We start from the raw sequence: 17,856 nt of genomic DNA, 5'->3' as shown, positions 1-17,856 counted from the left end.
ATACCGTTCATGATTTATTTAATAAAATTGTTTTAAATGCAGTTTGCAGAACAGCTCAATGCTGACAGGTAGTCATGGTAACTCGGGATAAGCTGACCGCTGCATAGAGTCTACAGGAGTGACTGCACAAAGGGCTTTTAAATATGGCTAAAGTGGGTCTAATATCCAAAAAGAAACACCCTGTAAATGAGTAATAATCATAAATAATAAAAATAAAAGTAGGCTTTCACTATATATGTAGCCTATATTAGAGTGCTAAATATTATGCTCTGCACAGTTCATTTAGTCAACTAGCTACACACACACACACACACCTCTCTCTTGCTCAGCAAGGTCCAGATGTATGCTAGCCTATCTTACAGTGCTAAATGTTAAACCTCCCACTTTTCTATAGCAATACTTACTTCCTACGGGCACTACAATAGTACAGAGAACAATATTCTCTGCTTAGAGCCTTTCATAATTAGAGCCATATATAGGTGTCATTTATAGGGCTGGGCAATATATAGAGATTCAAGATATATTGAGTTTTCTATTTTAGCGATATAGAAAATTACAATATTGCCTATATCGATATATATTTCATAGCTCATTTTGTATTAAAATACTTGTTTTAGGAGTCACTGCTTTCACTATTTCTCAGAACAGCATGAAAAGCTCAGTTAGATGGATTTCTGAGTGCGTTTTAACCCAGACCTTCACCTAAACAAGCAACACTACAGAACTCACTCACACATGCTGTCCTTTAGAGGAGAAAAAGCCAAAAGTGGCACATATTGTTCAGCTGTTCGTTAATAAATGAACCTGTGTGGCATTTTGCATCAGCAAATTAAACCAAAAATAGTTTTTCAGGTCTGACTTTTAAAAAATTAAAAATATAATGATTATATTATTGAAATTATTATTTTCTGGCAATAATAATACCCTTATAATCAGCAGATAACTTCAACTGCTGTGACTGTTATGATATTAAAAATCTTCAATCTGTTTTAAAAGTCACTTACACCACACAAATGTACTTGAGGTGGGACAGTATATCGCTATATTAAAACGTCACAAGATGTATTGTTGAGGGTACAAGTGGTGTCGATATTCCGTCATAGACACACATTTACTTCAGTAGTTCAGAGACTCACCTAAAATTACTTGTATAGTTTGTTTCTAACTTTAGCTAGAAAGCTAAGGAAGAGAAGGCCCAACCACACTCAGGGAGAACATGCAATTCTTTCTAAAATCCAGGGTGTCAGTGGTTTCATGCACCAGGCTTTTAGCTGACAGCTGGCATTGTTAACTTACGTACGTGTCCTAAAGAAATCAAATATGTATTATATTGTTAAGTATCCTGAGAAAGTTCCCTAGACACGTTATTTTGATCCTGTATTGTTTTTGTTTGTTTGTTTTCCACAGGGTGGATTGGCTGCAGAAGCATTTCAGTGAAACCAGGAGGTTTAAAACCAAAGTTGATACCTGCACGATACCTGGGTCAGCCCAGTCCTTTCTCACATCCACATCTCATCAAACATGGTGAGATCACTGTAATGACAATGTTGACACAAAGATTTTTCATCCTGGGGGGTTAGTTTGAAGGGTCATGTCCACATATATCTTTACTGAACTTAAAGGGGCAGTATTATGAAAAATTCACTTTATAATGGTTTTGCTACAGTGATATACAGTGTATATAAAAAGTCTACACACCCCTGTTCAAATGCCAGGTTTTTGTGATGTAAAAAAATGACGCCAATATAAATAATTTCACAACTTTTTCCACCTTTAATGTGACCTATAACCTGTAAGATGAAACCTTTAAAGGGGAAAGATAAAAAATAAAAAACTTAAGATAACCTGGTTACATTAACACGCTCATCCTTAAACTAATACTTTGTTGAAGCACCTGTGGCTTTTATTACAGCACTGGGTGAGAGTCTATCAGTGTGGAACATCTTGATGATGCAATATTTACCCACACTTCTTTACTGCTCCAAATGTGACAGATAGTGAGGGCATCTCCTGTGTACAGCCCTCTTCAGATCACCACACAGATGTTCAAAGAGATTCAGGTCTGGACTCTGGCTGGGCCATTCCAGAACCTCCATCTGATTGTGGTGAAGCCATTGTTTAGTTGATGCTGTGCTTAGGATCATTGTGGTGTTAAAAGATAAAGTTCCTCTTCATCTTCAGCTTTCTAACAGAAGTCTGAAGGTTTTGTACCAACACTGCCTGGTATTTAGAACTGTTCATAATTCCCTCCACCCTGACTAAGGCCCCAGTTCCAGCTGAAGAAAAAACAGCCCCAAAGCATGATGCTGCCACCACCATGCTTCACTGTAGGTATGGTGTTCTTCTGGTGATGAGCAGTGTTGTTTTTGTGCCAACCTTTTAGAATTATTGCCAAAAAGTTCAACCTTGGTTTCATCGGATCATAACACATTTTCCCACAAGCGTTTGGGAGACTTCAAATGTGTTTTTGCAAAATGTTTTTCTTGGTAAGATAAGGCTTCCGTCTTGCCACCATAGCCCAGACAGATGAAGAAGACAGGAGATTGTTGTCACATGTACTACACAGCCAGTACTTGCCAGAAATTGCTGCAGCTCCTTCAATGTTGCCGTCGACGTCTCGGCAGCCTTCCTGACCACTTTTCTTCTCGTCATTAATTTTGGACGGACGTCCTGTTTTTAGTAAAGTCTCTGTTGTGCCATATTTTCTGCACTCGATGACAACTGTCTTCAATCCGAACACAGCCCCGTCCCCAGTTATAAGAGGGTGTACACACTTTTGCAACCTCATTCTCTCAGTTTTCAGGATTACTATTGCAACAACACATCATCAGTAGGGTAAAACTAACCTGCCTCACGACGGAAAGAAAGAGAAGTAAAAAAAAAGTAAAAGAAACTGTTAATTAATTAGGGATTAAATACAAGTGCACACATGACAGCAGTAAAACATAAAATAACAGAATAATAATATAAATATACAAATAAAATAGAAATATTTACAACAATCAAAGCTGTGAGGTTACAGTGCTGAATTGTATTTTCCTGTGGTGTTCTGTGGAGCACTGCGGTGGGATCAGCCTGGTGCTGAAGGTTCTTCTGTGACTGACCAGCACATCATGGAGTGGGTGGGACTCATTGACCAAGATGGCCTTCACCTTAGACAGGCTCCTCCTCTCTGTCACCACTGTCAGAGAGTCCAGTTTAATTCCCACAACGTCACTGACCTTGTGGATGAGTCTATTGAGTCTGTTGGTGTCTGTGACCCTCAGTCTGCTCCCCCAGCAAACAACAGCGTAGAGGATCACACTCACCACCACTGACTCATTAAACATCCTCAGCATTTTCCTGCAGATGTTGAAGGACCTCAGCCTTCTCAAAAAATAGAGGTGGCTTTGGTCCTTCCTGTAGAGGGAGTCAGTGTTCCTCCTCCAGTCCAGTTTATTGTCAATCACCACTCCCAGGTATTTGTTCTCCTCCACAATATCCACACTGACCTCCTGGATGGAGACAGGGCTGACTGACCTCTTGGTTCTCTTCAGGTCTTTGTCACATTGAGCTGTAGATGGTTCAGCTCACCCCATGTGACAAAGCTGTCCACAGCAGCCCTGTTCTCCACCTCGTCCCCCTCCCTGATACATTCAACCACTGCAGAGTCATCAGAGAACTTCTGGAGATGACATGAGTCAGTGCAATAGTTGAAGTCCATGGTGTAGGTGGTGAAGAGGAAGGGAGAGAGTACAGTCCCTTGAGGGGCCACGCCCCGGTGTTGCTGACCACTTTGTCAGACACACAGTGTCTCAAGCGTACAAACTGTGGTCTGCCAGTTAAGTAGTCCACAATCCAGGACACAATGGAGGAGTCCACCTGCATCTCTGTCAGCTTCTCACCCAGTAGAACCAGACGGATGGTGTTAAAGAACATGACTCTCACAGTGCTCGTTGGCTTGTCCAGGTGAGAGTAGACACGGTTGAGCGTGTAGGTGATGGCGTCCTCAACTCCAACCTTGGGCTGGTAGGTGAACTGTAGTGGGTCCAGGTATGATCTGAGAGATGGTCGGAGCTGCACCAGGATGAGTCTCTCCAGGGTCTTTAAGATGTGGGAGGTCAATGCAACTGGTATTTAGTTTTTGGAGCCACTGGGATGTGATCTGATGTGTTTGTGACCCAATGCGACGCAGCGGTCGGACAAAACAATGGACTGTCACCTTAAATGGACTATTTCTGTGGTTAGAAGTGGTGAGGATGACAAGAAAGTGACTCAGCAGCTTAACACTCCACTGAGCGTTTTGAAACAGCTGACTGCTGCACACACACACACACACACACACACACACACACACACACACACCCTGAAGCAGCATTTGACGGACTCAATAGCCGCTTAAATATGGCAAAAGACAATCTCTATGATGATCAGCTGTGGCATGGAGTCTGTGTCTACAGACACGCCAACTCATACATATGCATGAAGGCCCAAAAACAGCCTGTTTTTAGAAGTGTCATGAAAGTGACTTTTCAGAGGCCTAAAAGTCTGGAAAACAGGTGAGTTTTGGAAAATAAACCTGAAATACTATGTTGTTGGGGTTTATAGAACAAGTGGAGATGTGTGAAAAATAGCATAAAACTGAACTTAAATTCCTGCTCTCTCCGTCTGGCTTTCAGGAGAAGTGACTCCAGGGTTGACCCAGACAGAATATGAGCTACGCAGGCATCGGTTAGCCTCTCTGATTGAGGCCCAAGCTGAAAGAATGGGACCTTCTGCTTCCTCCAGCACTCACCTGGCCATCATTCTGTCTCATCCCACCCGTTACATGAGCAATGATATCCCCTATCCCTTCCACCAAAACCAAGTAAGTGTTGTGTTTTTTAAATTACACTTTAATGACAAAATGAAGAGTGTGTGATATCGTATTAACTGGTTTTAGTGGTGGGGAGTGGTGGCCTAGTGGTTAAGGACGCTTGTAATCGGAGGGTTGCCTGTTCAAGCCTCACCTGGGCCATCACTGTGGGATATTGATCAAGTCCCTTAACCCTGAACTGCTCCCCAGGCGCTGCAAAATGGCTGCCCACTGCTCCTCAGGGATGGGTTAAATGTAGAGGACAAATTCCATTAATGTAATAACATTACATGGCCAATTAAAGGTGAAAGCACCGATTTAATTAATTTCATTTAACTGAAGTTGATTTGGTTTCATTTTTGGAACAGATGATGTTGGTTTCTAGAATACATCCCTTGGGAAGCCACAATAAAAATTAGGCTTAATGTTTTAATGCCATTGAAACGTACCGTATATTTTGTGACCTGTTATTATCTGTTATTAGTATCGGCATATCAGATGTTGGCAAAAAGCTAATATCAAACATCTCTCAATAAAACCCTATATTGTACAGTCTTAACTTCACCATTACGGGTTATGCCATTGAATTTTAATATCCTCTACTGTAGTGCAGGCTATAAACATTTATTTAACTCAAATTAAAATAGTTGTAATATATTTAGAAAAAGTATTTATTACAACTGATAAGGTAAATATTAGGCATGGATTAAAAAAACATTGCTGGCAACTCAATTAAAATGTTGATTTAATAATTTTTTTATTTAACTACAAAAAAATGTTTCTCAGGATTTTCTCTACCTCAGCGGCTTCCTCGAGCCGGACAGTGCCTTGGTTCTTTACGGGAAGGGTCGGCCAGACGAGGCCATCCTGTTCGTCCCCCGCAGAGACCCGGGGAGAGAGCTGTGGGACGGACCTCGGTCTGGGAAGGAGGGGGCGGCTGCTTTAACCGGCATCGAGAGAATTCACAGCACCGAAGAGCTGAGCCTTGTTCTCAAGAGTTTGAAAGGTTGAGGAAACAGGAATGTTTTTAAATGGGAAACTTGCTTCTTGAATGTATGAAGATCATTTGTTTCTCTTCTGTCCTCTTTCAGCCAGTGTACTGTGGTATGAGAATTCTCCCACCACCCACCCTTTGCTCCACCAGAATCACATTAGTCCCATCCTGGACGTAGGGCCGACACCTCGCTCTCTTCGCCCTCTTATACATTCTCTTCGGGCCCTGAAAAGCTCTGCTGAGGTGGCGCTAATGCAGGAGGCGGGTCGTATCACTGCACAGGTCAGTCACCTGCAAATGTTTTGTGTCATTCTTTGTTTTAACCTCTTAAGCCCCAGCGACTTTTCTCTGAAAATCACATACCCATAACAAATAAAGTTTTTCGAAGCTTCTACGTGACCTACATAGCAAATTTTTGTTCAGATTGAAGTAGGACCCTTAGTGGTTACAGATTATGTGAATTTTTGGAAATATATGATACAGTGACAATAAATCATATTTTAAATATAGAAATCTGTAGTCCGCTCAAAAGAAACCAGGGATTTACATCAAATATAAAGTCAGTTCTCATTAACGAAGGCTATAAAAGCAGAAGTAGTTGAACTAATGTATGGACATCAACTGCATCAAGTTTGGTAATAGTAATAAACATTAGGCCAAACGTACGTGTTTTTGTACAAAAAAGTTCAGGCTGAAGCCCACTTTACCACAACTGTGCCAAAGTTTTCCAGAAGTTTGTAAACAAGTGTGTAACTGTAATATGACAGTCAAATTGATTCCAATCATTGTTAGTCTTATGTTTGACCACTAGATGTTGCATTTTGGCTTTAAATAAGCACATATCCTTTATTCAGGTTTCTGCGGTGCCATGCGTAATGTACTTTTGGTTCCACTTTTTGAAGTCGTTACGCATGTGTCTAGCTCAGCAATGCTTTGACGAATCAGAATGATTGACATGGCATTGGAAAGCTGAGAGCCTGTAGAAATTGGTGATATCAAACACTATGGGGGAGGGCTTTAGCCCTGGCCAATCAGAGCTTGGTAAAAGAGGGACCGGCCATTTTATGCACGAGCGCTGCACACTCATTGGACGGATTTCTGGACTGTGAAATGGCTGGTTATCTGTAATGGCGGTGTTTATCTGATGACACAATTTGGATTTATCAAAATATGGAGTTTTATGCACATTGGAGCAACTTTTGATTAGAAACAACAAAGGTAGAACACGATTTGACATCATTGCTGACTTTTCGCTGTGTATTTTCTGATTTTATGGCATTGTTTTGGTACGTAACATACTCCACCTGTATATCAGTGGATTCACCTCGACCTGTAGTTTCACGTAGGCTCTTGTTATAGAGATCTGTGTTTATTTTGTGACTCACAGCAGTGGAAAAATGCAGTGTTTGCCGAGTTGTTAACTTTTCTCTCTTTGAACATAATGGCCTGGTGTGTGTGCTGTGGTCTTTTGTTCTGAATGTGGGTTAGATACAGTTGTAGCTGAGTTTCTTAGGTTTACGGAGAGGTATAGAATGTGTGATTTCACTGATTCTTTACAACATTTAGACGCTTGCCGTTGAAGAGGTTGCATTGAAATTTAAGTAAACATTTGCTTCATCTTGAGAAATTATTGTTCTAGGCTTTTAAGAAGACGATGGCTCTGTCCAGGGGTGACGTGGATGAAGCAGTGCTGTTTGCCAAGGTGATGCAGGTCATGTTGATAAATGATGAAATTTAACTGCAGGAAAAATACCTTCAAAATAATTATGAACCATAATGATTAAATTCAACCATAAAAAGTTGAGTAATCTGAAAACTTTGCTATGATTTTAGTTTGACTTTGAGAATCGGATCCATGGTGCCAACTTCCTGGCCTACCCACCTGTGGTCGCAGGAGGGAACCGAGCTAACACACTGCACTACATCAATAACAACCAGATTGTCAAGGTAAGGCCTTTAATGCAAGCATCAGCAGATAACTATGTTTGATCAGCCTGTCAATAATGTTTGTTTCACTGCTTTTTGTCAGGATGGTGAAATGGTTCTTCTTGACGGTGGCTGTGAATACTTTGGATATGTCAGTGACATCACTCGCACGTGGCCAATAAATGGAAGGTAAGTCCAGAGCAGGGATCCGATACCTTTAGCATCGTAAGAGCCACTTAAGCCCCGCCCACCGAACCAGCAGGAGGCTGAGAGCCATAGATCAATCACTACTTGTAAATTAGTAATAAAGGAAACACAATACATGTAAAATGAACAAAAATATAAACACAAAATAAAGTTTTTTTTTAATCAACTGAAACAACAGAACAGAACAATTATTTTATTCTTCTCTTATTATTCAAGCAACAAAATCAATTTACTATGCATAATTCATGAGTTATCACTGCCTAAACCCACCAGGGGTCAGTTGGTACAGTCCACAGCACTTAGCACCAAATGTGTCCCCCATTGTCATCACATAAAGCGGTAAATCTCTGGCACATAGAGTTAACCAGATTGTCAATATTGACCTGTGCACGTTTCCTTGAACCACAACACGTTGTCTGAACATCCCAAAGGTGTTAACGATGATTCCTAGTGCTTCCGATTGCTCTGAATCCACTTCTCAACCTGCTGATGGTGGAATGATGCACATTCAAGTGTTTACACGGCCATCACAGATATCCCAGCTTCCATTAGGCCAATGGACACTTCCTCATGACTTGTGACAACTGTGGCATTGTGACTAGTGACAAAAGTGCACATTTTAAGGTGGACTTTTATTGATCCAGCTCCAATAAGTGTCTGTGTATTGGTCACCCTGCTTGACCAACTCTGCGTTATGCTCTATGCAGTTCAGGGGTGGAATATTCAATAAGGGCTCTATACTCCCCTGCACGTGAGTCTGAAAAGCAGCGCAGCTGCAGTGTTTTTGGCTGTGCGCTATTCCCCTGTACGTAAGTCAGTCACTGATCCCCGTTACTCACTCTGGGTGGAGCGACCCTGAAATGTGGGCATTCCCATTCAAATCTGACCTTACGCGCATTCTGCCGGTGACAGACGTCAGACTTCTGTCCATGTTGGTCACAGTGATGTCCATCTATTTTCATACTATGTTCAACTTAAAGCCACAGTTTGATCCACTACAGAGTAAATAATGGTGAAACAAGCCGTCTTATGCGGAGGTTTGTGAAATGCGCATGAGAGGATGGATAAACAATTCCCACACATATTTAGAAATGAGGCTCCGTAAGGCATTAAACAGTTTATATTTCAAACTTTGTATTATGTAGGAAGCCAATGGGTCTGTTTCACTGCAAACATTTCTGTCTCCTCTGTATTAAAGTAGGACGTCCTGCAAGATTATTTCCTCAAACCTCCAGCGCATCGCACTCGGTCACGCTTTAGAGCTACAGGTACCGTATTGATGACAGATGATGATGATGTGCTGATCATTTCTGAATGCAGGAATAGAAGAAGTTAATAAAATCAGGCTTTCCACACAAACAAACATTAAGCTGCCGTTAATATGAGGGGAAAAAGAGAGATTTTAGCTGTGGCTTGTACAGAAAAATGCAGCCGATCGTTACACTGCAATAATCAAATCACACCATTTGCTAGTCAGCATGTCAGCATTACAGACATTACAGATTAATAAGCGTGTGAACAGAGCAAAAGTACGCTCCGCTCCCCCTCCTCCCCAGTGCACAGACACACAGAGTTAGCTGTGTTAGCGACTGTCTGTCAGAGGCTCAGTGCAGATGTTTGTCTGTCTGTTAAACTTTATCACTTTGAAACACTGAGAGATGTTTGAGGACACACTGCATGTGTTTCTCTTCTCTAACTAACTCTCTGTCGCTGCGCTGTAGCAGAGATCTGCTGCTGCTGTAGCTAACGCCCCCGTTTACACATTCTTAAAGAGACAGTGACCTGAATGTGATTTACTTTAAAAACTACTTTCATCAACTCAGAGCTGCCCTGAAAAAAGCAACACTACATAATTTAATCACATTTCAGCCTTAATGAAGGAAAAAGTCAAAAGTGACACAAAATGTTGTTATTGTGCTGCTAGTGATTAATAAAAGTGTCTTTGTGGCATTTTTCTCCTCTGACTTAGAACCATTATTGTTTTTCTTGTAAAACTATTGATTAAATCACCTTGTGCCATTTTGAGGAAAAATATATAGATATGAATATTGGTCCATATCACCCAGGCCTAATGTAACCAAAGCAGTAACGTTTTATCTTGTAAAGGATATGATTGTCTAAACTGTGTGAAATGAGGTGTTCAAACACTGTTTAATGTATGATTTTATTAATATGAGTGTGTTACCTCAATAACTAATAGAAATCACTCGACTGATATGCTGCCTCGTTATGGAGCAGTGATGCTAATGATAATGCTACACTACTTTAGTTAAACAAAGTAAAAAGACTGTGTGACTATAAGAACATGTCAGACCTTTAGTTTGATGTTAATTGTACTTGGAACCAGTTTGATAAATTGCTTACATGCAATTTAAAAGAAAAATTAATAATTACCTTGTCTAAAATTATCTTTTATTCCTTTTTTTCCATTTAGGGCGATGATTTTAAGTAGGTGATTTGGTTTGTTTTATTGGTAAATAACTTTAAAATAGTTTAAATGATTTGAATGAAAAAAAATTGTGATAAAATCATGATCGTGATTTCGCGAATAAAAAATCGTGGTATGATATTTTTCCCATATCTTAAGTATTTCTTACCCTTCCTTAGGGAGGGCTGGTGATGGTCACAATTATGCAATAAAATAAATGTATTTATTTAATTGCAATAACAAAACATGCATTGCTGTCTTAAACAGATTGTGGTTCTTGTAGTGTTGACCTTTGACATCATGTGCAGACAAAGTGGCTCCTGGTGAAACAGAGCAGAAGAGATGAACATGAGCTTAGAGGAGAGACTGGCAGACAGCTACAACAGTAGCAACACCTTTAAAACACGTTCCAGGAATACAAGGACTACAGAGAAGCGCTAAGGATCATGGGACATGTGGGATTTTAATGGAAACTATACACGGCGATGCACCCAAGTATGTCAGCTCTGAGGTAAACAGACAGTCCGCGCTGAGAGCGTTGTGCGCGGGGTCCGCCCGAGTATGTTTGAGCCTTTAGAGTGCTCCTAAAAACAGGCTGTTTTGGGGCCTCTATGCATATGCATGAGTGGCTGCGTCTGTAGATGCAGACTGGCTCTGCTTCAGTGTGTGTGTTTATCACAGCAGCAACGGCAGTAAATCATTAACAATCTTCTTTATCCTCCTCACCTCTTATGATCACAGAACTAGTCCATTCAAGACGATAGTCCATTGTTTTGTCCGACTGCTGGGTGAGAAAGACATCAGATCATCCCATAAAAACGATATAAGGCGGTGTAACAGCTACTAAAAATGGCAGTGATTGTAACCGCGCGCTCTGTGCTGCAGGAAGGTAAACTCTCAACTATCAGCTGAGTCAGCTGGTTCAAACACTCAAATGAGCTGCTATGCCACTTTCTTCTCATCTTCACCTTTTCTGTTTAGAGAAATATTCCACCCCTCAATTGGCCCTCTGAATGAGGCTAAAGGAATTTATATCACTGTAGCAAAACCATTATAAAATTATTATTTATTTTATAATACTGCACCTTTAGAAAATATTCAATTTCAATGGTCCTCCTTCCCAGATTTAGTTCTGCTCAGGCTGAGTTGTATGAGGCTGTTCTGGAGGTCCAGCACTCCTGCTTGTCTCTGTGTACCCCGGGCGTCAGTCTAGACCACATCTACAGCTCCATGCTGGCTCTGCTGGGACGACAGCTAAAGCGACTTGGCATCCTGAAGGCCAGCGTCAGTGATTCAGATGTACTACAGGTGATCATCATAAAAACACTCTTCTGCATAACAGCAGTTAGTTTTACAAATAAGGAAAGTGAGCTTTCAAGAAACTGGTCTTCTACAGCTTTAATGTACTCCGAGAACTAACTGTAGGAATTTGGCTCATTTATGAACATCTTCTAAAATATGAAGTGTACAAATATTTAGTTTTTAAGTTATTTGGAAGACTTTTCAGAGCTTTGTATTTACCTTCTCTCTGTGTGTATATATATATGTGTATATATATATATATATATATATATATATATATATATATATATATATACATACACAGTGGTGTGAAAAACTGTTTACCCCTTCCTGATTCCTTACTTTTTTTGCATGTTGTCCACATTTCATATCATCAAACAAATTTAAACATTAGTCAAAGATAAGACAAGTAAACACAAAATGCAGTTTTTAAATGAAGGGTTTCATTAATGAGGAAGAAAAAATCCAAAGCTACATGGCCCTGTGTGAAAAAGTGTTTGCACCCTAAACCTAATAACTAGTTGGGCCCCCCTTAGCAGCAACTACTGCAATCAAGCGTTTGTGATAACTTGCAATGAGTCTTTACAATGCTGTGGAGGAATTTTGGCCCACTCATCTTTGCAGAATTGTTATATTTCAGCCACATTGGAGGGTTTTTGAGCATGAACTGCCTTTTTAAGGTCATGCCACAGCATCTCAATAGGGTTGCGGTCAGGACTTTGACTAGGCCACTCCAAATATTTTCATCTGGTGTGTTTTGGATCATCGTCCTGCTCTAGAACCCAAGTTGGCTTCAGCTTGATGTCACATTCTTTGAATTCATGCTTTCATTTATCACAGCAGGTCTTCCAGGTCCTGTAGCAGCAAAGCAGCCCCAGACCATCACACTGCCACCACCATATTTTACTGTTGGTATGATATTATTTTTCTGAAATGCAGTGTTCCTTTTATGCCAGATGTAATGGGACACAGACCTTCCAAAAAGTTCAACTTTTGTCTCGTCAGTCCACGAAATATTTTCCCAAAAGTCTTGAGGATCATCAAAATGTATTCTGGCAAAAATGAGATGAGCTTTAAAGGGGACATATCATGTTAAATCCACTTTTTTTAGCCCTTAAATGCATTTTGTTGTATATTTAGTGTTTAGAAGTACAGAAAAGTTCAAATTAGTCTCTTCAGGTGCTCCGTTGCTATCTTTATATTCTGTTTTGGTCATATTTTTCAATCCGTTTCGATTTTTCAATTCTCTATTACATTTTTTGAACAATAACATCAAAGTATTTGCAGCAGAACTGCCAAATTAAGACATCGACTCCAGGTCCAACACTTCAGCAATCCGCCATTTATATTTCTCGCTTTTATTTTGTAGTCCAAGCTCCAGGATGCAGAAGTTACGAGAGGATAAGTCAAAATGTTGGGTTGTTGGATGTAGTAACCCACACGCTTCATTACACCGTCTCCCAGCATCAGAACCTTTTCAAAGTGTCTGGTTGAGTTTTATTTTTTATAGAAATGTACCACATCTGTGGATAAGGTCATTTTAGTGTGCACGAAGCACTTCAATGATGACTGCTTCATCAACCTCCACCAGTATTAAGAAGGATTTACAGAAAGACTTTGTCTGATTGAGGGTTCAATTCCTTCTATCTTTGGAGACGATGAACAGAGCACTTCGGTAAGCTGTAAATAACGCTAAAAAGTGTGATAAGACGTCCCTGTCATTGTTTTGTTAGCATTAGCAGTTGCACCGTCTTCATATGTTAGCGCTGTGTGCTCGTTTTAGATCCTTGATGATATGGCCTACGTGATTTAATTTAAGTCTAAAGTTTTCATTAGTCATTTCATTTTGATGTTTTTGTCTCTGAAAAGACTGTATTAAAATGCATTTCGTGACGTTAGCTTGGCGCTAGCGTTAGCTCGGTGCTTGTGTTAGCTTGGTGCTTGTGTTAGCTCACTTGTTAGGGTTCTGCAGGTTCATCATCTTCATTTTCATCTCGCTCCGCTGGGTCAGACTCTGGCTGGAACATGTAAGGCTGGATGGACAAGTCTAACGTTGTTGACATTTTGTAAATAATCTCTGAATAAAAAGTTTATGCTCCGCTACATAGCCGTATCTCTTCTATCAAACTACAAAAATGGCCGAACAGGGTGGAGTTGAACCGAGTGTCACCTCTGCAACCTGGAGAGGGGGCGGGGTATGAAGTGTCTCATTTGCATTTAAAGAGACAGCACCAAAACGAGTTGCTCTCAGAAGCACATCAGAAAAGGGTAGAAAAGGGGTGGAGCTATAATAATGAGGAATTCAGACCCAAGCATTGCCGTTCTGCTTTATATAGACCACAACTGTATGATTTATATGTAAAAAGGAAGGATTTAAAAGCATTTGTCTCCTTTAATGTTATTTTTGCTTAGCAGTGGTTTTGGTCTTGGAACTCTGCCATTTTGGCCCAGTCTCTTTCTTAACACTGACCTTAACTGAGGCAAGTGATGCCTGCAGTTCTTTAGATGATGTTGTGGGGTCTTTTGTCACCTCTTGGATGAGTCGTTGCTGCGCTCTTAGGGTAATTTTGGTCGGCCGGCCACTCCTGGGAAAGTTCACCACTGTTCCGTGTTTTCAGCATTTGTGGATAATGGCTCTCACTGTGGTTCTCTGGAGTCCCAGAGCTTTAGAAATGGCTTTATAACCTTTTCCAGACTGATAGATTTATTTTACTTTTTTCTCATTTGTTCTTGAATGTCTGTGGATCTCAGCGTGATGTCTATAGCTTTTGAGGATCTTTTGGTCGACTTCACTGTGTCAGGTATGTCCTATTTAAGTGATTTCTAGATGGAGAACAGTAATCAGACCTGGGTGTGGCTACAGAAATTAAACTCAGGTGTGATCAACCACAGTTATGTTTTAACAGGATGTGTTAACACTTATTCACACAGGGCCATGTAGCTTTGGATTGTTTTTCTTCCTCATTAATAAAACCCTTCATTTAAAAACTGCATTTTGTGTTTACTTGTGTCATCATTGACTAATGTTTACATTTGTTTGATGTTCTTAAAAATGTAAACATGCAAAAAAGTAAGAAATCAGGAAGCGGGCAAACACTTTTTTCACACCATTGTATGTATATATATATATATACATGTACTTGTCCTCTGTACATATCCTTATCTATATATGTACAGTGGTGACTCCCACTGTGCATCATTTTCTCATTTTTATCACAATTCAAAAGTTGTTTTTGCTTTGTTTCATTCACAGATTGCAAGGCGATACTGCCCCCACCATGTTGGTCATTACCTTGGAATGGATGTCCATGATACTCCAGAGCTTTCCCGCTCACAACCTCTTCAGCCTGGAATGGCCATCACCATAGAACCAGGTACGTACCATGTGTCCATGACCAGTGTGAATTTTAACAGCAAAAAATGGTTTAGACTTCATTAAATCTATTTCCTAGTAATTTTCTTAACAAAGGAGCATATTTTTTCTTACATAAGAATTTATTCTGCCCCTTTACATCCCAAGAAAAAAAGTAGTTTGAACTAGAATTCACTTTTTGTTTGATTCAAGGCACATCAATCCGTCTACCCTTCATTCTTTGGTTTTTCAGTTTTAAAACCAAATCAAAATAACAAATAAACAGTGTGGTTATTTAGTTTTACTGACATCAAACAAAAACAGAAATACAAAACCAGATAAGCAGCGTTTTTCTGTTTTAAAATTAAATCTTTTTCTGTTTGTGTGAACGGGAAACATTGGACGAGAGCTTCATGTTTTAAGATCACCACACAGAAGGGACCCACAGATGGTGGGGCCGGAGTAACGCATAAGTCACATTACTGATAAACTGGTGAATAGAAATGTTATTAATACATAAATAAATACAAACAATATGTGATTAAAGGAACCAGATGTGGTGTAAGGAATCTACTGGTGCTCCTCATTTCTTGTGATCAACTTCCGTCTGTGTTGACGGCTTCCATTAGTGGTAACGGTATTATAACGTGCAGAAAAAAATGTTTTACTGCCCTCAAAAAAGCTGTATAAATGTTTTTGCAAAAGTGTCAAATGGTTGAAATTCTAACATCTATTGTTCCTTAAAACCAGCCTCACAGTTGATGGTCAGTCACCAGTTTATTTTGATACTATTTGGACTGTAACACACTCTGACAGAATCTGAGCTCTTGCTCTAATGTCCCTATAAATATCCAAATATCACAATAACGGAACAAGATTTCATTTGGAAAAAAATAAAAATGCAGCTTTTGTGGTTTTTGTGGTTTCTGTATTTCTGTTTTGTTATAAGTCAGTAAAACAAAATAACCACACTGTTTATTTGTTATTTTGAATTGGTTTTAAAACGGAATAACCAAAGAACAAAGGGTACATGGATTTGCATCACTTAATTTAAGTCTTTTGATGCTAATGGTTGATGAAGTGTTCAAAACCAAAGAGAATGAGCCCACACACACCACACCCTATTCCCTTGAACAAATGTGTGATGCATTTTGTTCTGCAACTCTGGGTGCGATTTTCCCGTGTAGTTCTGCAGACGTGACGTCAAATGATGCTGAATGCATGTTCTCCACTGGAAGAAGGCAAACACGGTGAACTAAACTACTGTTTGGTTCCACAGATGCATGCAAAGGTCTTGCAGTAAAGACAAGTAAATAAATGACTGTCACAGCATCAGTGTCACGACCAGGCAGAGACAGGCTTATGGATCCAGATGCAGGCATTCAGGCTGACAGAGTTTTTAGGTTGAGCAGTTTTTAATAACAAAAACTAAGCAGGGAAGGTTCAGTACTGCAGAGGACTTTCTGCTGAGGGTCCGGCGCACTGACAACGTGGGCGTAGCCCCGTACAGGCTTGGAAGCCGGCAGCAGTCTCTTTGACGTCACCTCTGTGGCTTTCTCAAACCATGGATGCAGACACACGCTCTTCCACACACAACAGGTTAAACCAAAAGGCTGACTAACTGACAAGAACTTGAACTTCCTAACCAAGAACTGTCTGCAACACCGAAAACGAACCAACACCTACGCCTGTCAGTTGCGGACTGCTGGCTCCTAATCACTGATCTGCCTCACAGACTGTACCACCCACGCGGCACACACACGTACAACCTTTATGCAATGCTACTACCCCTCGGACCACGGAACGCCCAACCGTGCATTCCACAAAAACAAACTCAAGCACACTCAGTCGCACAAACATACTCACGCAGCATCCACACAAACCAGAACACATGGAGACACGTAGCGACGGACAGGCAGATGCACACAGACCAAAAACTGGCCGGGAGACGCACACAGACAGCGGTGTTGACAGAAGGGGAAACACACACACATAAAGATCAGTGAACCATCAGGTCTGAAAAAGCCTCCTCTGCTAGCCTAAACGCATTCAGAAATTAATTTAATTTGATTATTTAATATGAGACTTTTTTCCTCTTTGGGTGGGTTATTTTTGTAAATAAGTTTTAATCTAAATATGTTTTAGCTGTCATCTGTTGCTAGGGTCACAGATATCTGCCTGTAAAATACTTATACTAAAAGCCTGACTAACAGCATAAGGACACTGAGGATGGACAGTAATTTGTTTGCACTGTCTGTAATGCAAATGCAAATTCTCCATTCCATTCACTAATAAAGAAAAAATACAAGGACACTTTTCATTGTATATCAATCCAGACAATGAAGGATTCTTTATTAATTATGCGTCTTAACTAGAAGCAAACTGAATAATCATTAAAAAGGCAGCACTGCTCACCTGTGTTTTATTGTCTTTACTTTATACAAACTTCCCTGTCCAATTACTGTTGTTGTTGTGTAACTACTCATTTGGCCTCAGGTTTGTACATCTGTGAAGATAACGACCAGGCCCCGGAGCGTTTCCGGGGCATTGGTGTCAGGATTGAGGACGACGTGGTGATCCGTCAAAACGGAGGACCTCTGATTCTGTCATCTGATGCACCGAAGACTATCGCTGATGTGGAGCGAGCCTGTGATCAGAGATGGGTCACAAAAGAAACGGATATGAAGACTGTTTAGCCATAGCAAGGCAAGAAGCTTGTGCTGTGTGAAAGCTTTACCTTCATGGTACCATGTAGTGGAAAAGCTGCGCCGTGTGATAAATCCCAATAAATCAGATTTTGGCGATTCTTTAAA

At 40.4% G+C, this 17,856-nt stretch overlaps 1 protein-coding gene across 1 annotated transcript in view; it reads left to right on the top strand.

The window, feature by feature from the left end:
• Positions 1 to 17,856, top strand: part of xpnpep3 (X-prolyl aminopeptidase 3, mitochondrial) — an 18,724-nt gene extending 868 nt beyond the window's left edge. The window contains exons 2-11 of the mRNA XM_028454535.1: positions 1,408 to 1,524; positions 4,659 to 4,846; positions 5,621 to 5,840; positions 5,926 to 6,110; positions 7,468 to 7,530; positions 7,662 to 7,775; positions 7,858 to 7,943; positions 11,514 to 11,697; positions 14,945 to 15,065; positions 17,540 to 17,856. Coding sequence (XP_028310336.1) covers positions 1,408 to 1,524; positions 4,659 to 4,846; positions 5,621 to 5,840; positions 5,926 to 6,110; positions 7,468 to 7,530; positions 7,662 to 7,775; positions 7,858 to 7,943; positions 11,514 to 11,697; positions 14,945 to 15,065; positions 17,540 to 17,739 — 1,478 coding nt within the window. The 3' untranslated portion in view covers positions 17,740 to 17,856. The remainder of the gene's footprint in view (positions 1 to 1,407; positions 1,525 to 4,658; positions 4,847 to 5,620; positions 5,841 to 5,925; positions 6,111 to 7,467; positions 7,531 to 7,661; positions 7,776 to 7,857; positions 7,944 to 11,513; positions 11,698 to 14,944; positions 15,066 to 17,539) is intronic.

The sequence above is a fragment of the Gouania willdenowi genome, chromosome 8 (assembly GCF_900634775.1).
Source record: "Gouania willdenowi chromosome 8, fGouWil2.1, whole genome shotgun sequence".
NCBI lineage: Eukaryota > Metazoa > Chordata > Actinopteri > Blenniiformes > Gobiesocidae > Gouania > Gouania willdenowi.
Note: the sequence above shows the minus strand (reverse complement) of the source record. Positions and strands in the feature narration are given on the sequence as shown.